Genomic DNA, 25,889 nt, shown 5'->3' with positions numbered 1-25,889 from the left:
ACCTTTCTTATGGAAGTTTCCCCAAAATCAAGTTTAGAATGCACAATATTGGGGTTTTTCAACATCAATTCAAAAGAAAGGATTCATTCCCTTGCATATATGTATATTTATTTGTTTTAAACATTAAGAAAGCTATTCCCCCCACCCACCCCAAAAGGCTTGTGACATTTGAATGATCAGCACTGAAGAAAGTTTTAAACATGAGCAAACATTGGCCCAACAAATTGATTTATGGTCAGATCTCTTTTTGAATTGTTTATAAAGATGGAAAAGCTATAAAATTTATTTTTCCATACAAAATCAAAGGTAAGTTCTTTGAATGACATCAAGGAAGCCCGATTCATTTCTGATGGAAATAACAACATAATTTCACCAACGTTGGTTAAAACTAAGTTAGGAGTAAGCAGGCCCCATTCAGTAGATCCAAACAGAATGCAACATTCAAATCCACCTTTAAATGGCCCTTTTTTAAGTCAATAAGAAACAACTGTATCTAAATGTACCGAGCTTCTGAAGCAAAATCTGAATGTAGGAAACTGAGTCTCTTGCAAAGTATTTGAGACAAAAGATGCAAGCAAACAATTATCCAGTGTTAAACTAGTAGTGTTACTGTTAGATGTACAACAACTCACCAAACGGGGTTAACATGACAAGTCCCGTACATTCAAATCAGTAAACACTACTTACAGGATATACCTTGAATTCCTAAACTCTAACTGGGTATCAACGAGGTAACGATCTATGTCCTCCTTCTCCGAGATGTTCTGGAGGTACACGAGCGTATCCGTGACCCAGGTGGGAGGGCGTATGCCCCCCGCATCCTCGTCACATTCCAGGCCAAAACCGGTGTTGATCTCTCGGCATCGGCCCTCCGGGACCTCAGCCAAGGATGACAGGTTGTAGTTGTAGTTTTGGTCTATCAGGTGTGAGTTGGTTTCTTGACATGGATATAGATCCCTACAGAAGAAGCCATAAAAAGAAGGTATTTGGATGATGCATATTAGGATGATAGTAACAATCAGAATAACAACTAACAATACCACAATACCAACTCACAAATGAAAGTGAAATTTGGAAAAAAATCAGAGAAAAATTCAAAAAATAGAATTATCAATACTATTGTCATTATGATAATAATGATCATTATAAGTATCAATATCATTATTACTAATTATTCATTATCATTGCACTTGTTATAAATAAAGATCCTTGACATTTCATTTCAAAGGTTTCAAGAGCTTATCAATCAATATCATTATAAATGTCATAATAATGAAATTCAAATTGATATTTACTTATTATGTGTGGTGGATATAATAAGCCAAAAAGCTCCTTTCAATCATTTGTGGGGAATATGGTGTAAGACATAGAAAAATATGAACAACACCAAATCAGCAAGAGATTCTAAATATAAGGAGAAAACAAGGTTCGAAGTTTGGGGTTCACTCAAGCATGAGATGTGCACAATGTGCAATCTCAGTAAAACTTCCAATCAGTCAAAAAAAGGTAGCAAAGAAACTCTTGTATATTTATGTTTTACTCAACTTTGCAACTTCAAATTTTGACAGTATTATGAACAAAAATTACTCTTTAAGATTTGATAATTTTCACATTTTTACTTTTTGAAGACCAAATTACTAGTTTGACTATTTACAGAGAACCTTCCCTGGTGCTCTATTGTTGGTTTTGGGGGGCTGGGTACATATAACTCGTTCTCGAGACTTACTTTTGGTCAGCGTCTGCCATACATGTTGTACCAAGACCCGGAGGGTTGATCAGTGCATCGGTCAATCTCTGTCCCATGTCTTTCTCTGATTCGTCACTGCAAAAAAATGAACCAAATATTGATTTTAAATATGACCAATCACTAATGCATATGATTTGTTTGTCCAACAATGATTTCATTTTTTGCTTATAATTTTACAAATGGCTTGTTTTGCACAATTGTCTTGTTCGAGTTGTCTTATACAAACTATAAACAATTGCAATATTATTGTTTCGATCACTTTGGATTGTTCTTGCCTTTTATCTGGTTCACTTCTTGCTACAAGTGGCTAACTTCAATAAGCTTGGAGATTCCTGGCATGGCCTAGAATTATTTGAGAAGTCATCAATCACTGCACATAGTAGTTAAAAGGATATCATAGCCATAGCAATTGATTTTTTAAACTTGATACCATGTCAACTTAGGACCCAGTTCCTTAAAAAATGTTAATCTTTACTCCAAGACCAATGTGATTGCAAAGTCTTGTGTACGGCCCATGTACTTTCCCCATCATGCTCTTCATCTGCTGTCAGGAAATCCTGACGCTAAATCTGATAGGAGCATACCTGTGCCTCAGGTTCACACCGGCCTTTACTGCAGGGTTTGAAATGGCAGAGGTAAAACTGATGGTTACACTTCGTAATTCCGAAAGTTCGTAATTCCGAAACACGTTAATTGCCTATACCTCGATGTTCGTTAATCCGAAAACGTAAAAGGGTTCGTTAATCCGAACATTTGTGGCGTTATTCCGAAGGTTCGATAATCCGAAAACGAAATAAGGTTCGATGTTCTGAAGGTTCGTTAATCCGAAAACGAAATAAGGTTCGTTAATCCGAAAACGAAATATGGTTCGTTGTTCCGAAGGTTCGTTAGTCCGAAAAACGAAATAAGATTCGTTAATCATTTCGTTTTCGGATTAACGAACCTTCGGAATTACGGACCTCACTTAGTTCGTTTTCGGACAAACGAACCTTCGGAATTACGAACCTCATTTCGTTTTCGGTCTAACGAACCTTCGGAAATACGAACCTTCGGTATAAAGAACCTTCGGAATATCCGAACCTTCGGAATAACGAAGCTTCGGAATTACAAATGTATGCGAAACTGATTTGGGTAAAAATGGCCATAGTAAATTAGCAGGGCTAAAATTGGCATTGGTGCAAAAAGTGGCTGGGTTAAAATAGGCAGGGGTAAAAATGACAGAGGTGAAAAAATCAGGGTTGAAAAAAATGGAAAGGGTAAAATCAACACTCGTAAAAGGTAATGTGTATTTTATGAGTGCCGATGCTCTTTTCCTTACCTGAAGAAGACATAGCTGTTAGGATTGAACATGGCAGGTGTAAGCTGTCTCTGGTACTCTCGGTCGATCTGGTTGAGTTGGGACAAGCCGATGGCAAGGGCAACCATGATAACGGGCATCAGGACCGTCCAGACCAACCCCTGCCAGTCCCGCCTCAAGAAGTGGACTCTCTTCACAAATATACCCCAGGCGCTGAGCAGAACTGTTGGGCGGGAAAGGGACGATATAGGGGGAGTGGGAAAGAATGGATTGAGAGATTGTTTCCGGTGATTGCGTCTCACCCGTTCCTCTGATTTTGCATGATCAACATGGTTCGTTTAGTGTTTAATGGATGGTAGAGATATATCAGTGCATGTTCATGGTAAGGTTTGTTCATCAAAACGACGCAATTGGTGAAGAAAAGTACAAGCATAAACAGCCATGTGATTTTGCAGTGTTATTGGCATTGTATCCATAAGATGATAGAATCAATCAAGATGGATGAACATAATGAGGTAGGATTGAGATTGCACGACACAGCATTAATCCATTTCCATGTAGGATAAAGAAGATGGTTCGCACAGTTATCAAACCAAATAGATCAGTTTAAGAATAAGTGATAGTTGGACACAGTACAGTAGGAATAGACATCAGATGACAGACAGAGCGATGGAATGGCAGAAGTACATGTAATACAGGCATGTAGAGGAAGATCAGCCATCAGAGTCATGGATTGGTTGACAGACAGATAAACATAGATTGAAAGAATGTTGGATTGGTTAGATATAATGATGATACCCATCAGGATTCAGAGATTGATATAATAATGGATAGACAGATTTGTTTGATATAACAAGGAAAGATTTGAAACCAATATGCAACAGCTAGCAGTTTGGAGAACACCAGTTGTTCTTTTTGCTCACATTCCCACCACAGTAATTGCAAAGTTAAACAAGATTATCACGATTATAATGCTTCAAACCATTATAATATATCAATATAATTTTCTCAACAAAAATTCATATTTTACTATCTGATTACTTCATGAAATGCTATACCTGTACAAGAACTACACATGAAAAAAAATAAATGATGGAAATCTATGGTACACACAGATGATATAAGTACGTGTATATAACTGTATGTACATACATATATACATGTACGTATGAGATAAATCCAAAGTATGACCCCTTTCGGATTGGAATTTAAACCAATCTCTTCATGTTGTAACCTATTAAGAGTCCCATCATGAGTAAGATATGAGTAAAGAAAACAAGATTGATAAAAGTTATATCTTCTAGGTTCACTTTCTCTCTCCCACTGCATTTTGCCATGAAGCGTGAAATCTTTGATAGGGATGGTACATGTACACTGTGAAATTCTGTAGCATTTTAATGGCGCTGGATTAAAAATAATACCGAGGTATGTGGCATAAAAAGCTACATTGTGCATACAATAAATGACTGCATTTGTGATGACTGCACTTACATATTTCAACAATGCTATAAAATAATCTTTTTCAACAACCTATCTGAACGTTCAGCCCCAATATTTAGATACTGCAGTTGAGCATATCCATTACAGATATTGTACAAAATATAAGTTTACAATTATTACATTTCATTATTTTTCCTTCACTTTACACACTGCTCAAGCCATCATGATTTGAAAGAATAACATTTCTTCATATCAACTGAAAACAGAGACAAAGCATTTCTGGAAAGTCTCACATACAATGGGTTGGATGTACATATCGAGAAATGTAACCTTTTTTTTTGGGGGGGGGGTAAAATGGGTAATTAAAATATTTTTCCTACAAACATAATCCTTGATCTTGTCACATACAGTTTATTCAGTCTCAAATCTTGTGATGACAAATGCAATAATTCAGAAGGTTTAAGCTTTTGAAAATGAAAAAATACAAAGAAAAATATGTTCAACATTTGAGCAGCACTATTGCCTTGATTTTCTTTTTGTTGAATAAATGATTCATTGCCTTGTTCAGATGACATGTAGCAAAGCCCAGCAAACTAACACAATGTAACATATTAGGTAAGAGAGACTACTCTCACCACTTTGTATGCTAAATGTACATGTACTGTATGTGATGTGCATTGTAATCTGAACATCTCATTAGGATGGGCAATCCATGACATCATAATTATTGAATATTATGATATCTTCAGTTTGTGCTCCGTGTACAAGTATTTAATGTCATAATGATTTTGTTTTTATATCATGGGTATTGTTGAAATAATGTATAGAGGGATGATTTTGTATTAATTTGTTTGAATTTGTGCTATTTTTTGAAAAATTTGACCGGTTGGCAGATTTCTGCCACCTTGCAACAATATGAAAGTTACTAGCCTTTGCAACATGTAATTTGAAACCACACATCTGATCAAACAATGTTGTAGAGTTTTATTGCTGAGCTATTTTGCACCATTCTTATTTTTATAGCAGCATTACATTCTTAGAGCATTTCAAATGTTAAACAATTCCACAAACCAGAGTTATTTTCAGATGCATGTCCTGTTGTTTATGAAAAAGAAAAAGATACAAAGTTAACCCACAATGATATGTAAAAATAATCAATTACCAAATTATCAGAAAAAAGGCAGAATATAGGTATTTCTTTAGAAGAGAGGTTATGCAGTATTGACAATTAAAAATCATAATCACCAAATTATTAGTTTTTTGACTGATCACATTCCACTTCATTAGTAAGTTTAGTTATTCTGTCAGGATTTTGTAATGGTATAACCCTGCTCCACCTCGACCTCTATCCCTCCCTGAACCCCCAGTTTGCTTCTTGAAAATTTTGTCAAACCTACCGGACATCTCGTCCTCTGGAAAGGGACCAAATATCTCACAAATTTCCCAAACACGAAAGCATTAATCTCTTTAAGTGTGCACTCCTGCACTTTTTTCCCCAACCCCATCGAACTATTCCCTTCATTATCATTGGAAATTTACCTGCTTCAACAAATTGTCCATTAGGTTGGTATGACTTGTCTTCAGAATTATGGAAGCACAAAAACAAAGAAAATGATAGATATAATGGTAAACTATTTTTGGAAGACTTCGAAAAACATGCAGTCGCAAAGTATACTAATACACACTCTAACACACTGAAAACCTGAGTGAAGAAATCCAATCAATAATGGAGTAACCATCACCTGCACAACAAATGTATAGATTCAATGCGCTACTTTTCCCGGGGGGGGGGGGGGGGGCCACTTCCATTGACGAGTGGATACCATGCACGACCATGGGGTCTCGAAAAGTACCCTAAACACGTATTTTCCGTATTCTGAAAATGCACCCCTTAACGTCTGAAACCCTACCCTTAAAGCTAAATGATAGTAGTTGCAGTAAACACTGATTTAGTGAAAAAGTCTGTAAAACCAAGTTTAAATATTACTATATCATCGTGGATCTAGATCTGGTACAGTTACATAAACTGAACTCTGTGAAATCATAAAATCTAAGCTGAAAAACGATCACACTGAAGATCGCCAACACAGATAGGCACACGTGGGACAGTATATTATTATTGCTGGAATAAAGACCCGACGGAAGTGCCCGAATCCGCGCTTATTTTGCTTATTTCTCAGCAATTACACAATTTCTTCCAGAATCCTTTGGCACATATTTTTTATTCATACAAACAGACACTTGGGTGGTCATTATATTGGATTCTGTAAAAAGTCATTTTGAGATCGTTACCAAAACTGGAATTTACCTTTAACAAGTATTGGGAACAAAACGATACTCTTGGCAAGTACTCCCTGAAATGAACCCCTAAACAAGTACAGGAATATTTTATTGTTATGTCACGGGTCCTTCGGTCGTTGGTTTTACCTTTACACATCATTTGGTTTAGTACAACCCCACCTTCCACACCTCGTGCAAATCGGACTCTAAACACGTAGTGTTGGGGCAAAAAGGACATCATTTATAAAACATTTTAATTTTGCTTTATCATACCCGCAAATTTGACCCTAAACACGTAACTTTCCTAGCGAAATAGATACCCTTTTTTCATTATTTTTGTGTTTTTTACACCCTTATCACGTTACGTACGTAGCGTGCCCTGTCTTGAAAAAGACATCCTTTTTACGTGTTTTTTTGGTCGCGCATGGTATCCACTCGTCAATGTAAGTGGCCCCCCCCCCCGGGCTACTTTTATAGCAAGTCTTAAATTGTGTAAATGTATGACTGAGTAGTATTTCCAGCACCCACAACTGATCCCTGTAGCAGCCAGATCAAATTTCAAGGATTCTTTCGATCCCTGCTGCCACAAAACTGCAATGCAAAGAGCCTGTTACCATGCGTTACACAGGAAAATTAACCTTACGACTACAAACAAGCTGGTCTGTATTACTTAAAAATACAACACGCGTTTAGCCAAGATACATACTCAAAGAAACTAGATGAAAAAATTGACAAATTCCTTGCTAGCTAGCCTTTGCTAACAAATATTATTTTGATATTATTGTTAGTAAATGCAATAAAATAAAACACAAAGACAAGCATTATGATGAAATAAAATAGCAAAAAACCTATTATTTGGTGATGGCATGAAGGTGAATTACATCCAATCCATCATGGATAATATTAATAACCAAATAAATGTAAAAATACAAAGCATACAAGTACAATTTTCCCAGTTTTTGCCTCAACTTTGACCTTGGCTTGGATCTAATCTGTTTGTGCCATGTACCAAGATATTAAGGAAAGCCTAGAAATTTCACTGAAACTTTCTTGCTTATTAAAACAGATCACCTAAGAATCTTCTGCTAAAATGCATATTTGCTTTTACCTTTATTTACATGTAGCTGCATTGTGTTTTTTTTAATTCAAACTGTGTGATCAATCAATATATAGTCATTGATTCATATACACATTATATTACACTGATCTATTGTACCTCCATCTAAAGAATTACCTAACTTTATATATACATGTTTCTATGTATCAAATTTAATTTCACCATAATTATCACCATGATGATTACTAACTTTCATATCGTTTTAATATCATCTCACCTCTTATTATTATCACTATCATTATTAAGACTGGAATCACTGTCATAATAAGTATTCTTAGTTATGATCATGATAATAATAATTATTGTTGTTGTTTTTATTATCATTATCATGAATGCAGTGAGCACCACGATAACCTACCTTTAGCGATTCCCCTTGCGGTGGTAAAGCTTTCGCCAGGCTGCCTCAGACTCCAGTTGTTGTTCTTGAGTATTTCCGTCTCCCCATCTACGGATCTGTTTGTGGACACTTTGAGGAACACCTTTGGAATTGAACCGAAATGAGGACATTTTCTAAATTGATAGCTCCAGCATCCTAGATTAGTCTCAAGATTTCATATTTGATAGTGTGAAAAATCAAATACAAGGGTAAATAAACATCTCTGAAATTGAACCAAAACATTGGAGATGTAACAGAAATATAAGCCTAATTTCAAAATTAAGAACTGTATTTTCAACCTTTATTTCTGTTAAGTAAACACCTATCTGTGACACTTTACCTCTCTCCACCCATGTGTTAACTCTTTACCCGCCACCGACAAAATCACTTCTGCGCCACATTAATTTCAAGGTACAGTCTTTAGAGGGGATTTGCAAAGACTATGCTAATTCAGCTCACAATAGCTTTTGATTGGTTTATTGTAAAGAAAAGCTTTGTTTATACACAGTACAAAGCGATGCACACATCACTATTGTTTATGTGTGCATGAACAATAGACATAATACACTCTGTGTGTATTGTGAATGGATTGTGACTAGAGTTGAAACTGGCAGCCCCTGTACGTGACTCTGGTCGAACAAAGCGGGCATAGAGTTAAATGAGTAACGGTTAGGATGTGAAAGCCTTACATGTATATGCCTAGCAATTAAATAACCCTTGTTGGAATGCTCCCCAGGGAGTGGAGAAAGTGCATACATTGTGTGCAGGCCAGCCAGGATCCGATGACCGGGGTAATAATACATCTGTAAATCGCTTACAGACGTTGTTTGGATGAATTAAAGCGCTATACAAAAGTGGAAAATTATCATCATTATATAACTATTATCATTATTACTATTATTTCTCTTGGGCATGCATGTTTCAACATGCCTCTTTGTGTGCCAACTATATATTATCTTACTATAATATCACTTTTTGTTTCAGTTCTGTTCTTTTGATACCTTTGTTTTTGTTGTTATTATACCCTTTTTTGTCTATATATAATGGTGTTCTCATTGTGTTTTTCTAATGAATTTGGAAAATAATAATTAAAAATTATTATTATAATACTCAGGGGCGGATCCAGGATTTTCCAAAAGGGGGGGGGCACATTTTTCCGAGGAAAAATTTGACAAGCAAAAAAAAAAAAAAAAACTTCACTTTCTAAAGGGGGGGGCACACTTCTGTTTCAACGGCATTTTAACATTACAAATTTTAATTTTGCTTCTCAAAAGGGGGGGGGGGATGGGCCGAGTGTGCTCCCCCTGGATCCGCCAGTGATAACACTACCTCTTTGAGAGTGGTATCAGATATTCCATAGCTCTTGATGCCAAGTCCCTCAAGATTGCTGTCAAGGTCGTTAAAAAGTTCCTGAAACTTTTCCCTCTCTCCATGGTCTACAGGGAGGGCATACACCAGCTCCGTGCCGATGTCATCTTGGAGACTGGCAGACGGGATGCGGTGCTGGATGAAATCAGTGACATGACTGGCATCACAAGATGAACCTGGGAAAAATGATAAATAACTCCACATACTTATTAAAGGCAGATTATCATGGGGAATTTCACCCAATTTGGATAAAAGTTACCTAGAACAAGATTCATGAGGTTGTGTAATGCCACTAGAAATTTCTTTATGGTGGAGTCATTATCTCACTTTTCTCTGGCCTGCCACCTGCCAGAGGCTAAGCAGGTTTGGCCAAAGAAATTTCTCACTGGTTCATCAGGTTTGCTTTCCCCAAAATATAATCTCTGTTACAGGCATTTTGAATGCTTTTTCACAAAGTCTGGCTTTAAACAAATTTATAATCCACTCCTTTTGACAGCTGATGCCTGTCTGTGATCACCATCACCAGTGGTGGAGAACGGTTTTATATAAAGCTGTTAGTAAGTTTCAAACAACTTTATAACCAACTGGTGAATCTACGATTCTGATAGGTTTTGAACAGAGCCCACCCAGTTCACTAGGCAACTGGTTAAACTAGGCGAGATGAACGAATGCAGAGTTTATTCTTACCCGAGGATAAATTTCAACTCTTCCATAATTTGTTTTCTTCCTCTATTCATTATTATATTTTAATGGTCAACTGCAATATTGAGCTCACCAGGATCGCTTGCTATGCCACTTGAAGAGCTTGGGGCATCACTATTAGCAGATTTCATGGTGTCATAGATGTTTGGTACAGCCCCAGTCTTGAAGTCATTCTCTGCGGACATGACGGGTGTGCCCTTTCCGCTGGTCGCTGCTTTGGCCAGACTGAGTCGGTAACCCGAGCTGAAGCGAGACTTGAGGAAGGCTGGTGACCCACAGCAACGGAGATGGCCCCGATCCAGGATGGCGATACGGTCTCCCAAGATGTCCGCTTCATCCATGAAGTGTGTGCAGAGCAAAATAGTGCGACCTGATAACATAACAGGGGGGAATTAAGGCACAGAGACAATGAATGCTATTACCATTCCTCTGATTTTTCACATTTTTTTATTTGTTATCTTCAAAGAGCTCTGAGACCTCTCACAAAGAAACATAAATAACATGTATACACCCCATGTGGGACTGTGATGAATAATGTCACAATTAATCACAGAAACACATGATTCTTTTTCAAAGGATATTATACAATGTAATTCAGTACACAATTTCAAAGGAAAACTTTAAAAATATCTTCTGAATTCATATTAGATTATCGCTTTTTCCCAAAGTAATGTAATTCAGAACTTAATATGTAAATGTGTTTATTAATTTCTCTTTGTATATATGTTTAATCGTTTTATGATTTCTGTATACTGAATCATTTATTTTTATTATTATTTATTTATTTTTATTTGTGTATTTTTTATTCATTTTATATATATATATATATATATATATATATAATTGTGATGAGCAAGGACCTAAACATTGCGTGGGTGCTTCAGTGAGTAATATATTGGCGAAGAAGCTCAAAAAGCATTGAAGCTAGAGACGTAGCCTGGATATCTTCAACTTTTATTAGTACAAGCTTTATATATACATATATATATTGTTTATTTCTTTATTTTATCTTATTTATTATTCATAAAATTTACTTATAAAAGGGGGCCTTCATCCTACAAGCTCTGCTTTTTAGTTGGTCTCCTTCTCTTTTGATTTCATGGTATTATTGTATTATAAAAAATGATTTGAATGTTATATTTTGTAAATATGTATATTGAACTATCATTGTAAATGTAAAAAGATTGAAAGAGAAAATAAATGAATTGAATTGAATTGAATTCTTCTTCCATTGAAACAAAAAGAGTTCCTACAGCTGCCAACCTACATGTATACAGAGAGGTGCCAACAGCAAATCACAGAACTTGCAACTGTTCTTTAATACCTGTTTTGTGTTTCATGATTAGGTTCCAGATAGCCCTTCTGGCATGGGGATCAACTCCGCTGGTTGGCTCATCCAAAATAACTATTTTAGAATTCCCGACAAATGCCATTGCGACGGAGAGCTTGCGTTTCATTCCACCAGATAAGTTCCTGACCTGTTCTTCCGATTTCTTGAGGAGGCCCACATCTTCCATTAAACTAAAAGAAACAAGGCAAACATTGGAAATTTATTGCAAGGAAAGTGGGGATTTTTCTGTAATGATGCTCATTTATTCATATTTTGATTTAACTTTTGCACTATAAGGAATAGAAAAAGTCTAAAGACCTTCCAATCAAGTGTAAAAAATATTTTTTCTTTGAAGGCATATTAGAGAACTCAAAATATTTTCCTTGTACTTACATGTATGTTTATGATTGTATTTTTTTCATCATCATTATTATCATCATTACTAATATAATAGCAAAAAAAAATCCTATCATCTTGGAATGTAAGAAACTGGAAATACAGATCACTCACGTGTAGATGTCGTTGTCTAGTTGTTTTCCAGTGAGGCCTTTAATCCTACCAGTCATTGCCATGTGTTCTCTCACAGTTAGACTGGAAAGCAAAGATAAATACGTTAACAGTATATAAACATACATGTCAACATTGTACAATGTCCGCCTCACAACCAAGAGGTCAGGAGTTTAAACGCCGGCCATGTCAGACCAAAAGACGTAAGAAGATGGGAGTTGCTGCTACGCTATTTGGCATTCAACATATGCCGGATAGAGCCTCGTCGATATGGCGCTGCCGGGCCGACGTTCAATTGGGCAAAATGAATTTTCAGAATATTTCTATTCTTAGATTTATATTTTCGAACAATAAAGTATGGATTTTTCATGTGAATACATGGGCATATTGGCATACAGATGTGGGCTGGGGTGGAACTAGAGCCCCCAAAAGGGGTCATGACCAACAGGTTCGATGATGAAGCCAGTGGTGTGTCACATATTCATATTTTAATACTCCCCAAATTTCTAGCCCTGCATTCGTTGTGCACCACTCTGCATTATCATGTAGCACTGTGGATTTCGAGTGCATCATTTTCCAAATAGCACGCAAAGATTGAGACGCGATGAAATATGTATTCTTTCAAAGAAAAGGATATGACAAGGACCCTGATGTGCTTTCTTACTAGATATGCCTACATGTACATGCACGCATATAGGCCTATGATGTCATGAGGCATAATCAACAGCAAATGTGACCTCTTCCTCTGTGCCATCTTAGAAAGTTTTGAAGTATTCAAGCAAAGATTCCACTATAAGTTCATTCTGCTGATCACTTTTATAACTTCAGTGACGATGCAGGCATCTTGGTTATTCACAACATTATGCAACAGCACTCAGCGCAAGCATTTTGTGCTTATTACGTAATGTATGCAATACCCTCTAAATAAATAACTGTGCATTATTTGTTATATAAATATACCATGACAATAGATGTACAGTGAAGTTCTTACTTGTCATAGAGGGCATTGTGCTGGACGCAGACACCCAATTTATCTCTCTGAGCACTTGCTTTCTTTGCGACGTTGATGCCATGCAAATAAACCTTGCCAGAGGATGCTGGGAAGAGACCCGTGACAATGTTACTATGGAAACAAAAATAAATAAAGGGATGTAAGACTGTGTTGAGAAAGTCAAGGATCAAAGCGATGATATATTATACAAATATACCAGGCTTTGAGTAAAGTGTAGCAGGAATAAGTCATCTGAAGTTTGACTGGCATTACTATCTTAAATTAAATTATTAAAATTATTAATTAAATTAGTGATTTTGCCAGTACAACCGAGGATGAATAATTCCCTCAATACTTTCAAAATAAAGGCCTGGTATATTTGTTTTATATCTTACTTTAATAAGTTAGAGCAATAGATCTTGATAATCTAGTTCTTGTACTCATAGTTCATCCTTTTCCTTATCTGAATCAAGATAACCCACTGTGCTGACTGACCTACTATTCCTGAAGCCATGCGCTCAGCGCACGGAACGCGTATTAGTGCTTGCGCTGTCATGATCTATGACATCAAATAATGGAATAGTGCACTATTCAATCATTGACGTCACGGAATAGCAATTTTTCTTCAGTGGGCATTTCATTTTTAACATCATCACAAAATAGTGAGAATATGTTTGGTCACATGATGCTATTTAAACCAACCAGCACACGTGATCTAGTTTATGTAGGATATGATAATAATAATAATAATAACAATAGGAAGAAATGAAAATAATGTTAATCATGATAATAATAATAAAAATAATAAAATAATAATAAAAGTACTAATAATTCTCTTCTTCATCAAGCTACTCACATAGTAGTTGTCTTTCCTGCTCCATTGTGTCCCAGCAATGCAGTCACCTGACCTTCAAAGAAGTTGAGCGTCAGGTTATCAACAGCAACTTTCTCGTCCTTCAAGCATGATCTGTACACCTTGGTGAGATTCAGGATGGCAATTCCGACAGGGAGGTTGGAAGGCTCTTCCTCTACGACAGGACCTGCAAAGGAATCAATTACATTCAGTTGGGTACTATAGTCAACAAAAGTCTGTGCCACATCTTTGTGAAGGTGTCGTGGTAAAGTGGTTACATCACTTGACCCATAAACCAAGGGTGGAGGGTTTGAATCCCACTCAGCGCTACTGTCCTTTGACAAGGCACTTTTCCACGTTTGTCACTCTCCACCCAGGTATTTAATGGGTATCTGTTAGGATAATAATAATTACGTTTTATTTACCCAGGTTAGCCACTTAAGTTAGGAAACTGCTCTTCCAGAGGGCCCTGCATAACATAATAATGTTATTGTTACCCTTCTCCAATCTAAATGCGAGCGCCTAGCAAGAAGGCAGAAGGTCCCATTGTTAAGTCTTTGGTATGACTCAGCCGAGGATCAAACCGACGACCTCCCGTTCATGAGGCGGACGCTCTACCACTGAGCCACCATGATCAGTAGGATGTGAATGACAATGCGATTAGACTGGCATGTGTGCACCGCTAAAAACGTCTGTCCAGATGCTCCCCAGGGAGAGAAAATAGTGAATTTTATGTGTGGAACAGTAATGGATCCAATGACCGGGGAAACAATAATTACAACTAAGTAAAGTGTTTAGAAATACAAAGCATGAAGTGCTATATAAATCTAACTATTGGGCTCAATTCCATAAACTATGTATGTCCGACCCCCTGGATGTGGGACCTTCATGAAATTTTCTGTCTATGATTTCTTGTTCTTTTGACAGTCTGTAATGCTGTCAGAGGACCATGACTTGGTCAGTTTATGAAGTGAAGTAAGACTTGTGAAGAATGGGGGTCACACGTACAAAAAGGTTGATCATTTTATGGAATTGCCCTATTATTATGACTATTCTAATCTTTCAGAAACAATCCAGCTATGTAGGACCTATGCATCATTCATAGCCCCTTAAGTATGGAATTCCCAGGTGGTTGACCAAACTGGTCTAGTGTTAGAAGAAGAAAAGTACTATATCGGGATATTAGACCAAAAAGTAAACAGCTACACGTACATGTATAAACTTGGTAGCAGCAGTGGGACACAAAATATAATTATTAAAGAGCCACTTTTTTAACCCAAATATGTAACTCTAAATTCCTTTAGCAACATCTAATGCCTACAACATATTTTGATGCATTCTCTACAAAATTAGACTAATATTTCATCAATAATATCAATCACATATGAAAATATTTGTTATGAAATACTAAAATAGTAGCGATGCACTGGCCTAAAATTACTAAGAGGGATGGACCTTGGTTATTAGCATTTAACCAGATTAACGAGACGAGCCTAACTATTTAAAGTCAAATTTAATAGAATAACGTTTGTCATAAGATCTTAACAGAGCGACATATGGTTTTCTGTAAACTTGCAGAACTCTTGCAGTTTTTCTTGGCTAACATTTAATAATGCAGGTGGGTGTTTCATAAAGCTGTTTGTAAGTTATGAGCAACTTTACGAATAACTGGTGAACTTTTTTTAGGAGCTAAATCTGCACCGATGAAAATTTGAGGTACATTTTGTCCTCAAGAAAGGTTCATCGGTCGTTTGTTAAGTCGCTCGTAACTTACAAACAGATTCATGAAACACCCACCAGATCATTAGTCACCGGAACTATACTGTATACATGTACATATGTATATATGAACTGTGTTTCATGAAGCTATTCGTAAGATACGAATGACTTTACGCACGACTGGTGACCTCTTCTTGCGCTAAATGATACATCCCTATGTCATTCATTTAGGACATAAGAACATGTTCCAGTCGTGCCTAAAGTTGTGCGTAACTTTACGAACAGCTTTATGAAACACCCACCAGGTTCCTGTTCTAGAAAACTTGCTATCAATTATCAATTCATTGATTCTATCAAAAATTTGATCTTTGCCAATCAACTGACATAATTTCTAAAGCCTGTAACGGTAGCCTGTAATTTCTCATTGGTAAACTAGTTTGATGAAGCATGGCCCCGTCGTACCTTGATCGGTTAATGCTAATCCAGACTCCGGATCGAAAGCCGAGTTGATGTACTGCTTCATGTCACGTTTACGGGACATCGAGCACTGGCACCAGAACGATGGCTGAAGTGGGAAGTACCACTTCCTTGGGATGCCATATTTCCCTGATCACAAAGAGAAAGAGTAAGAGATAAAGAATGAATTTATTCTTCACAGTTCATGGCAAATTTATTTCAATTTTGTGACAGATTTACAGTCAATCCTTAAGAGATTTGTTCTGCAATAATAAAACGAAATGAAACCTCTTTTCAATTGATTTATAGTATCAATAGTGATGTGTTTAATATTTAACCATTCAGGCTATGATCAAATAATACATGAAGGCTCGTCGGTATATCGGATCTAACCATCACTCTTTCAAAGTCATGTCAATATATCATATATTTGGGCCTCTCTGCACTGTATTTCTACCTACTTATTCATATATCAATCCATCCATCCATTCATCCATCCATCCATCTATCTATCTGTATAATTATCTATCCATCAATTTATAAATCTATCTACATGTATGCTCACCGGGGAAGAGAGTCTTGATGTACCAGCCCAAAATAAAGTAAATAGTGCCATCTACTGCCAGCGCGATGAAGACGAACGCCATAGTCGTGACCTCTTCCTCCTGGGGATTGTGCCATACCAGATCCCACTGCACGCCGGAGCCGAGGTTCTCAAACTGACTGATAATAACACAACCGATACTGAAGGTGGACGGGAAGAATATACTCTGCATGGGAGAAACGGTAAAACCATCGTCAGGCATGGGGCCCGTTTCATGAAACTTGATTACAATTACCAATTTTGAAAGCTACTGAAATCCTTCAATCTGATTGGCTGATAGTAAATTTGTTATATATAGTGTTCATTTATTATCATAACAAGTCTTTGTTAAAAGGGACCCTAGTGCAACAAATAAATACAACACGGCAGCAATGGTCAGACATGCAAAATATCATATAAAACTCATTAAGGAGTATATCAAAGATCAATTCCAACCCAGAAAATGTTGATTTGAATTAGTAGAGAACAAATCAAACAACCATAATGCTGAAAAATTCATCAAAATTTGATAGAAAGTTATATTTTAAATTATTGCTTATTTTTCACAAAATGTTTATATGCACGACTCAGTGACATGAAAATGAGACAGTCAATGATGTCCCTCGCTCACTATTTCTTTTGTTTTTACTGTTTGATTTACACAATATTTCAATTTCTAGAGATTTAACAATGAGGACCACAACATGACTGAACTATAAAATGTTAATTTAGTTATTCTACAAGTACAGGGTATAAGAAAACTTTGTTTCATATGACAATGAGGAAAAATTAGAATATGTCATATTTCAAGTAATAAATACAAAAGAAATAAAGAGTTGATGACATCATCAGCCCTTTTTTGCATACTGACCAGGATGTGCATATAACTGTTTTGTGAAATTAAGCAAAAATTTAAAATGTCATAACTTTCTTAGTTTACATCTGATTTTGATAACATTTTCAGCCACGCTTGTTGGATTTTTCTCTGTTTATTCAAATAAACTTTTTGTTGGGGTGGACTTTTCCTTTAAAAACTGATAACACAAGCAACTTATGCAAAACAATTCAATGACCAAATGAGGGAGGGGGGGGGGTGTTAGTTAACAATAATCAACTTGAAGTTAATTACATAAAGAAAAATAAAGAGTTAAATTTTTGTTAATGTTGTCAAGACTATTCCATGAATGTAAGGCGGATGGTGTTTCAATCCCAGTATTTAAAACATTTGGTAAAACATTCTGACAGTATGTGAAAGGGGAGTTTAATCATCAATCAAACTGTGGAGCTTACCGTTACTACAGGCTTCCACAAGGCATCGAACAGAGATTCCGAGGCAAAGACCGCAAGATACGGCAGGTAGAAGATTAGATATATCAGGATTGATGCTAGGGATGCAATGCTTGCCCGATAGAATACAGCACTGGCTAGGTAACTGAAAGGAAGACAGAAAAAAAAGGAAAATCAGATAGATATTACACAATTCTGTTAGACATAAATCCCAGATAATACATTTCCCATTCATGTTAGTAATTTAAAGGCAATTCGGTGGATTCACAATATGAAGCCATCTATCGGTTGCATCGAACAGGCCAAATGTCTAACTTCGTGCACAGAAGCATATATGACAATAATTCATCAGAAACGGTCTAATTTTCGCAAAGAAATATGCAGGCAAATTTCTTTCCCACCTCCTTGGACCCGGTAATCAGCGTATCTGGTCGAGTCGTGTCGGCCAGCACTTTAGTGCTAGCGCGCGCAACACAAGTCGACTTTTCCTATGGGGCATTGCGAATTTTGGCCTGTCAGCTCTGACCGATAGATGGGGCACAGTATTGTGAATCCACTGAATTATATGGAAATTTAGATAAATTTCACATACCAGAACAAAATGAGAGAGAGAGAAGAAAATGTCTACAGGTGTCCTTTTATCTTTTGTTGAATATGTGTGTCATTTTTAACATGCAACCTGTAGTTGGTCTTATATTTTCTAATCCATTTTCAATTTAGTGCGTATGAATTCATATTAATATACCAGAATAAAATGAAAGTGAAGAAATTGTCCACAAGAGAAAATCACAAATTATTAGAGGCTTGCGTCATATCAGACAATTTCTAGTAATTCCAATGGTCTAAAGCAATTTCTAGTAATTCCAATGGTCTAAAGCATTTTCAACTTGGTGAATACTGCCATGTCATGACAAAATGAATCTACTCTCATTTTTCATTACAAAATTAAGTTTTTGTCTTGATTTGATACTACAGGACTTAAAGTCACATACATGTAGTCCCCAAATTTCTGAAATATTTATATTTCAATGTGAGTAACTCTACATACAGTGTATTTCTGCTAAAAATATTTTCCTCATTTGCTATTTAACTCATTCCACGGAGTTGCTTCCTTTTGTCATGGGACGGCAAAATATGGATTTCTAATTTTACATACCAGAACATAATGAGAGAGAAGAAATAGTCCAGGAAGAATACAAGGAGGAGACTCCAGTCCGTCATCGGCAAGATGCTAGCAAACTTCAAGATGATGACAACCACGGATGAGAGCAGGAAGAGGAGGAGGGTGTTGAATATAAACCACGCCCACCAGTTGGCACCGGATGGTAGGCCCATCACCTTCATTAACTGTACCGTGAGAAGAAAGAAAAGAGAGTCGGAATAGTTTTCGTTCCATTCAAGCGGCCTGTCAGAATCTGATGTTGCCCCGTCTAAATGTAATTCTCTCTTATTTAGTAATATTTAGCGTTGGGTGTATGATGTCAATGGGATGTTTGCACGTAGCTTTACTATACCAAGAGAGGAATGTCAAGTGCTTGCGTCAGAGTGCCCTTCTTTCCATTGCACCGGTAAGGGCGACTGTCTCTAAAGCATTCTTCGGAAGAAGGTGGCTCAAGAAGTGTTTTCCTTACCGTAAAATTGAACATAACCGGTGCACTGCACAGGTTGGGACATGCACAGATGCAAAACAAGCTACATTTTCTTACACACATGTGGAAAAAGAATATAATACACATAAAATTGCCAATGTGAAAAACGCTCCTGACAGTATCCTCAGATCTATGGATTTTTTATCTTGAGTGCTTGCGTCTACTTGGCTCAGCAACAGGAGAGTTTGGTTATGATAAATTCTTTTCCATTTTTTTACATGTATATATTAAGTGCATATTTCTTCCAGATCTATTTGGCACATGTTTTTTTTATTTATACATACAAACACTTTCGTGGTGAATTCATTTGATTCTGTCCAAACTCATTTTGAGATCGTTACCACATCTGGCATTTATCTTTAATTTCTAAATTAATTTTTGTACACTGTTCACTACTTGATTGAGATAAACCCCTCTCACAGATTGTTGATTGACACAGCGTAGATGTGTGCTTTTACAAAGGTCAACATAAATTAATTGAAATTAATTAAACTGGTTTATAATAAACAACATCAAATAGGCAGCTCACAGGCTAAAAATGTTCGATTTACAAACAAAAATCATGAGAAAGTCTTATAATCGAATCCCAGCCATGGTGTAATTTCCTTCGGCAAGAAATGTATCCACATTGTGCTGCACTTGACCCAGGTGAGGTGAATGGGTACCCCGTAGGATCTATTCCTTGAACGCTTTAGCGCCTATTAGTATGGCGGCTAAGCTACAGACGGGGTAATAATATGATACCAGGTATCAAAGCGCAGTTGAGTATATGCACATAGTAACTGCGCTATATAAATGGACATATCATCATTATCATTAATGTAATAAACAGTATAATAAGTTTTAAGTATAATTATACATGTTTATGTTAGACATGAATTAAGAAATCAACTTAGTAACAAATAAAATACATGTACGTTAACATTGATAAATGGGTTAGGGTTAATTGATTTACGTCATGAGGGGTGATATTACCTCTTCGATTCCCCTTTCTTTCTCGTAGACGAGTTGATGAGTCATGACCCCGATCAAAACCACAAAGCTTACGGTCATCACCAGAGGAAGGATGAGAGTGAAAACAGAAGCAAACCTAAATTTACAAGAAATAGACAACAATTAGATTTATTATTCATGAAGAAATACAATCATAATAATACCAACATAATCTTGTATAACACTTTTCATGAAATTCATAATTATCAAAGCGCATTATGATACAGGTAATCTGTATGCACACAGAACACAAATTAAATAAAATTATAAAACAAACAAGAAAGATCAAAGTAACTGTAATTGTATTTATGTTGTATATGGCATTTTCCTAAGACGATAAATCTAAATTTGATCTGAACAAGGAGGTATTAGGGATAGAAGGAATCAAAGGTTTAAAAGAATTCTACAGAAATGGAGTAGAGCTTGTAAAAGATTTTCTGTTTTACGTTGTTTGATAGTGAAGAAATGTTGATTTGCAGAACGAGGGGACCTTTACTGGGAGTGTATACCTGGATTAAATCAGAAAGGTATTTTGGAGCATGACCGTGATGAGATTTCAAGGTAAAGAGAGGAACTTAGGACTGCTTTGCGAAAGTTGATGGAGAGCCAGAAAAATCGTTGATGTAATATGGTCTTGTTTTTTAGTGAGGGAAACGATACAAGCAGCAGAGTTTTGACAAATTCGTAAGTATTTTATTCTTTGATGGATTTTCATTGAATCTTCACCAATTTTTTTCTCTAATTATTCTGCTCTAATTATTAAGCAACTTATCGCCAACATGAACCTCTCATAGGCTACTGTAAAATTACAAACACTTACCGATCATTTAAAAAGCGTGGATAGGGCGTCATTTGAAGATACACCCCAGGAGGCTGGATGTCGGGACTGGCTTGCAACGACACAATGCTGCCCTCTATCATATCTTGAAGCATAATATAACCGCGAAGGTATCGCAAATCAAATACAAAGTCATTGGCTGCTGAACGTGTCAGAAAGCTGGAAAGATAAACAGGGGTAGCATTACATCGTGTGATTTTTCTCACTCATATGGGTATGTTCGTTAAACATGTTTTTAAGGTACTGGAATCCTTGCAAATGATTAATCCTGACCATATTCATCTGAGCAAATACCTGAGAAATCTGTGGATTCATGAACTCCCCTCCCCCGCAAAAAAAAATTAAAGTAAATAAATAGATATAATAACAATAATGATTCAATTAAACAAATGAATGAATAAATAAATAACTTTGATTAATTAATCAAAAATCATAATTAGATAAATAAATATGTAAATATTATAACCTTTAACAAAAATAAATAAACAAATGAACAAATGTATTAAATGAATTCAGCATGCAATTTATGAATGTTCACTCAACCCCCTCCTACCCCAACCCCCTCACTGCACTAGAAAGACCAAAATCTCATGATAAAATCGGCATGCATGAAAGGAACAAAAATGAAGAAGAGGGTTAAATGAAGAAGCAGAAGCCCAAAGCTAAATTTTAAAAAAATTAGGTTACTGACATGTCTCGTAGCCTGTCCGTGGGTGGGGTATTGTCCGTGTCCATACGAATCTTGTACTTGATGTGAGCAGGGAGTTCCGTGGCATCTGCAGGAATATCGAACGCCACAGCAGCAAGCAACGTATTATCCTGGTCTAAGTTTCTGGCAGCTTGGACCATGGCGTTCTCGTTGGCGTAACCGATAAACCGGTTCAAGTTGAAGCAGGTCGTCAAATTGCTGACGAGCTCAGCGAGCAAGTTCAGGGTCTGGAAAATAAACATTGAAAACATTTGCAATCATAGATGGATCAAGGGATTAGTAGGATGTCATCATCATGATAATCCTAATAGTAGCAAAGTTCCAGGCGACAATTCGACAATTCATGACATAGAAACATCCAACCTCATCACAAAGCAATCGTCACACATTAATACGAGGAACAAGTCAACTCACAAAAAGTTTGAGAACAAAAAACTACACAAACCAGGGAATCCCTACCCAAAAAATGAATTCACAGTACATACGCGTGGGATCAAAATGTGTTTGCTTGCGCAGAGAGCGGTGTTGGCTCAGTCGGTAACGCGTCTGCCAGTCGAACCAAAGATCGTGGGTTCGAGTCCACCCCGGGCGGATGACTGAAGTCAGTGCGTTGTGTGTAAACGTCTCTCCCATGTTTCATAGATGCAGGCTACATGTATGTTACAATGGAAAACAATCCGTCCCTTGGATAGGACGTTAAATGGAGGCCCCGTGTAGAGGAGAGTCACCACCTTTGCACGTTAAGAACCCACTGCACTATTCGTATAAGAGTAGGGGGAAACCCCGGTGTAGTGGTCCACCTGCATTCCCCCCAATCAGTTATATCGGGAGGAGAGACCTGCGGGTCATATAGTGATTCAGTTCGCTTTTCGCCTCCCAGGCACAGGTGACGCCAAACAAATAATAATAATAATAATAATATCGTGTGTATGAATGTACAGTGTGTGTGTGTTGGAATTTGTGATGACTGTGATGCAATGAGAATGAATACTTTTGCGCTCTTGGCTGTGCCTGGCCGGCCATCCCGACGCTACTTCCGGCTTAGCTTATAGCAATCGAGATAATTAATTGCCCCGTTCCTGAGGGTTTACGGATTACACAAATTAGTCTTAGGAAGGAATATAACGGTACTTGTACTTAATCCTCTAGGACTCCTTTGCACATGCTCATCAAAGAACAAAGGCTAGGTACATGACGGAACGCGAGTAGGGTTTGAGGCCTCGCCCTACAGAGGTCATGCTACTTGAAACCATAATCAGCAGATAAGACTTAAAGCAGAGAGTGTTGCGCTATATACTTTTGATTGCCAAGTGCAAGAAAATGAATAAAAATTTTGAATTTGTATAAAATATGAAATGAAAATAATTGATCTTTCCTAACTTGATCTTTCAAATCTGAAGTAGAGTTTTTGCTGAACTGTCGTAAAATAAATGAAACTTTGAGATACAAGGTTTAAATAGCCCCGAGGCAATACACAATTGCACAGATGACATACATGTATGATTCAGTACCTGGATTTGAGCTGGATCCATAGCTGTTACGTTCCCATTGAGGACCTCCGTGAACTGATCAATGCTGATACTATACTGATCCTCAAGAAGGCCTTGGATATATGAATTATCCAGTAACGCCTGTAAAAAAAAGAGATATTGAATATAACTCTTTATTTTGATAACTTAACCTAGATCTAAGCCTAGGTTTCACTTAGGTTCAAACCTAGGTTTATAACCCTAGTCTCTACTAAAATTTAAGTCTACACTTGTATGGAAAGTTGTGTATCAAAAATACTCCTTCCATATTCATGAAAAGGATAACATACCAATTAATTCATTAAAATTCATTATAATATTTTCTTCCTTTCAAATTCATATCATTTCATGAAAAAAAAAAAATTCTTGACATTTTGCCACAGGATTAGAATAATTATTGTTTGGTAAATAGGTAGACGTCTAGAACTCAATAAACATATCGACAAATTTATATTAACTAGACCATAGCTATTCCACTCATAGAGGCAATAAACTATCCTATAATCTAGATAAATCTGAATTCAATCCTCAAATTGGCAACTTTGGTGAATTGAAAAAAATGTCATGAGCCAAAATTAATGATAACAATAAAATAATTATTTCAGAATTTTGTTTTTATATTGGCTTATATTTATGTGGTAAAGAATTTGCATGCCAAATTTTGGCGTGATCGTGCAAATGGCGGCCAAGAACAATGCAAAGTTTTGCACAGATCGACTCTTAAAACCAAGCAGATAAGGGGTCACTAGGAAAGGGTTATTTAAATGTATATCAATACTCTTATATAATTTTATCAAATCGTCCACATTAGACATGCCCTGGAGTTAGGTTGATACCAATCTAGTAAAGCCACTCCAACTTACTGCCCTATACTACTACAGTACTACTACTACTACTACTTCTATATTACTACTAATACAGTCCGACCTCTCTTATCCGGATCACTCTATTATCCGGACGCACACTTGCCGAGATTTTTTTTTTTCAATTCAATCTAGTACGTGAGGGAATGAGATTTCAATCTAAACTCAATCCTATACGCAAAGTCACTTTGATTACATATATTTTCCAATATAGTCTACCTACAACAACATTATTTTTCATGAAAATGTCTCACCCAGGATAATTTTCAGGGCGCAGCGCAAACATTTCATCACATTCTCTTTTTGTTTCCAGGGAAAAACACATGTATCGCCAGCTAACGCTAGGCCTCAATACGGACAGCGCCATCTATCATGTTTGAGCCTACAGTCAGTATAACAATATGGCTGACATTGCGAAGCTGCGATACCTGCCGCGATGATCTAATTTAAAACTTAGTGTCGAGTCATTCTCTTTCTTTCGAGGTACATGTATGTTCGATGTATACATGTACCTCAACCATTTTAGCAGGTAAATTATCCAACAGTTTTGGCCATCGATCAATTTTATTTCCGTAAAATTACCACCTATAATTTGCATTGACACTGCAGTGAAACTGTCTGTACGCCCACTACAATAGATAACGTGTAGCTACCGCCGTTGGGGAGGCAGCAGCTGCGTGTATTTAATATTGGGTCTCCCAGATCCGGATAAATCCCTTATCCGGATTGGTGCTGGTCCCAACGTGTCTGGATAAGAGCAGTCGGACCGTACTTGCTACTACTACTACTACTGCTAGTAGTAGTACTACTACTACTACTGCTACTATACTATTACTACTACTTCTTGTTACTATTACTAGTACTGCTACTACTACTACTACTACTACTACTGCTACTACTACTACTACTACTACTACTACTTCTATACAACTACTACATGTAGGCCTACTACTACTACTACTTGTTACTACTACTACTAATACTACTACGACGACTACAACAACTACTACTACTATACTACTACTACTGCTACTACTACTACTACTACTATTTCTACTACCTCCTCTTACGCTATGCTACAGACAACAGATACTACCACTACTACTACTCAGACTACATGTGCAATATAATTCCCAAATACAATATTGCAGTACTCTAAAACTACTTATAATTTTCTACAGCTACTTCAACTTCTGTTATATTCAGTGTCATGACCATCACTATCATCATCACTACCACCAAGACAAACACAACT

General features: G+C 36.7%; 1 protein-coding gene across 3 annotated transcripts in view; it reads right to left on the bottom strand.

Annotated features, from left to right (window-relative positions):
• The window catches only part of LOC129280160 (uncharacterized), a 149,222-nt gene that overhangs the window by 24,399 nt on the left and 98,934 nt on the right, over positions 1-25,889 (bottom strand). Inside the window, exons 78-97 of one of the 3 annotated variants that reach the window (XM_064111805.1) lie at positions 23,754-23,873; positions 22,225-22,469; positions 21,516-21,692; positions 20,678-20,792; positions 19,210-19,400; positions 18,057-18,198; positions 16,749-16,953; positions 16,190-16,333; positions 14,012-14,195; positions 13,156-13,287; positions 12,168-12,248; positions 11,652-11,848; positions 10,401-10,697; positions 9,587-9,801; positions 8,240-8,360; positions 6,024-6,062; positions 5,556-5,579; positions 3,066-3,267; positions 1,727-1,822; positions 697-957 (exon numbers count right to left, since the gene is read on the bottom strand). In XM_064111805.1, the coding sequence (XP_063967875.1) occupies positions 697-957; positions 1,727-1,822; positions 3,066-3,267; positions 5,556-5,579; positions 6,024-6,062; positions 8,240-8,360; positions 9,587-9,801; positions 10,401-10,697; positions 11,652-11,848; positions 12,168-12,248; positions 13,156-13,287; positions 14,012-14,195; positions 16,190-16,333; positions 16,749-16,953; positions 18,057-18,198; positions 19,210-19,400; positions 20,678-20,792; positions 21,516-21,692; positions 22,225-22,469; positions 23,754-23,873 (3,188 nt within the window). Of the gene's footprint in view, positions 1-687; positions 958-1,726; positions 1,823-3,065; positions 3,268-5,555; positions 5,580-6,023; positions 6,063-8,239; positions 8,361-9,586; positions 9,802-10,400; positions 10,698-11,651; positions 11,849-12,167; positions 12,249-13,155; positions 13,288-14,011; positions 14,196-16,189; positions 16,334-16,748; positions 16,954-18,056; positions 18,199-19,209; positions 19,401-20,677; positions 20,793-21,515; positions 21,693-22,224; positions 22,470-23,753; positions 23,874-25,889 lie in introns of all 3 variants that reach the window. The other 2 variants (XM_064111806.1, XM_064111807.1) reach the window with 2 other exon arrangements.

The sequence above is a fragment of the Lytechinus pictus genome, chromosome 17 (genome assembly GCF_037042905.1).
Source record: "Lytechinus pictus isolate F3 Inbred chromosome 17, Lp3.0, whole genome shotgun sequence".
NCBI classification, from domain to species: domain Eukaryota; kingdom Metazoa; phylum Echinodermata; class Echinoidea; order Temnopleuroida; family Toxopneustidae; genus Lytechinus; species Lytechinus pictus.
Note: the sequence above shows the minus strand (reverse complement) of the source record. Positions and strands in the feature narration are given on the sequence as shown.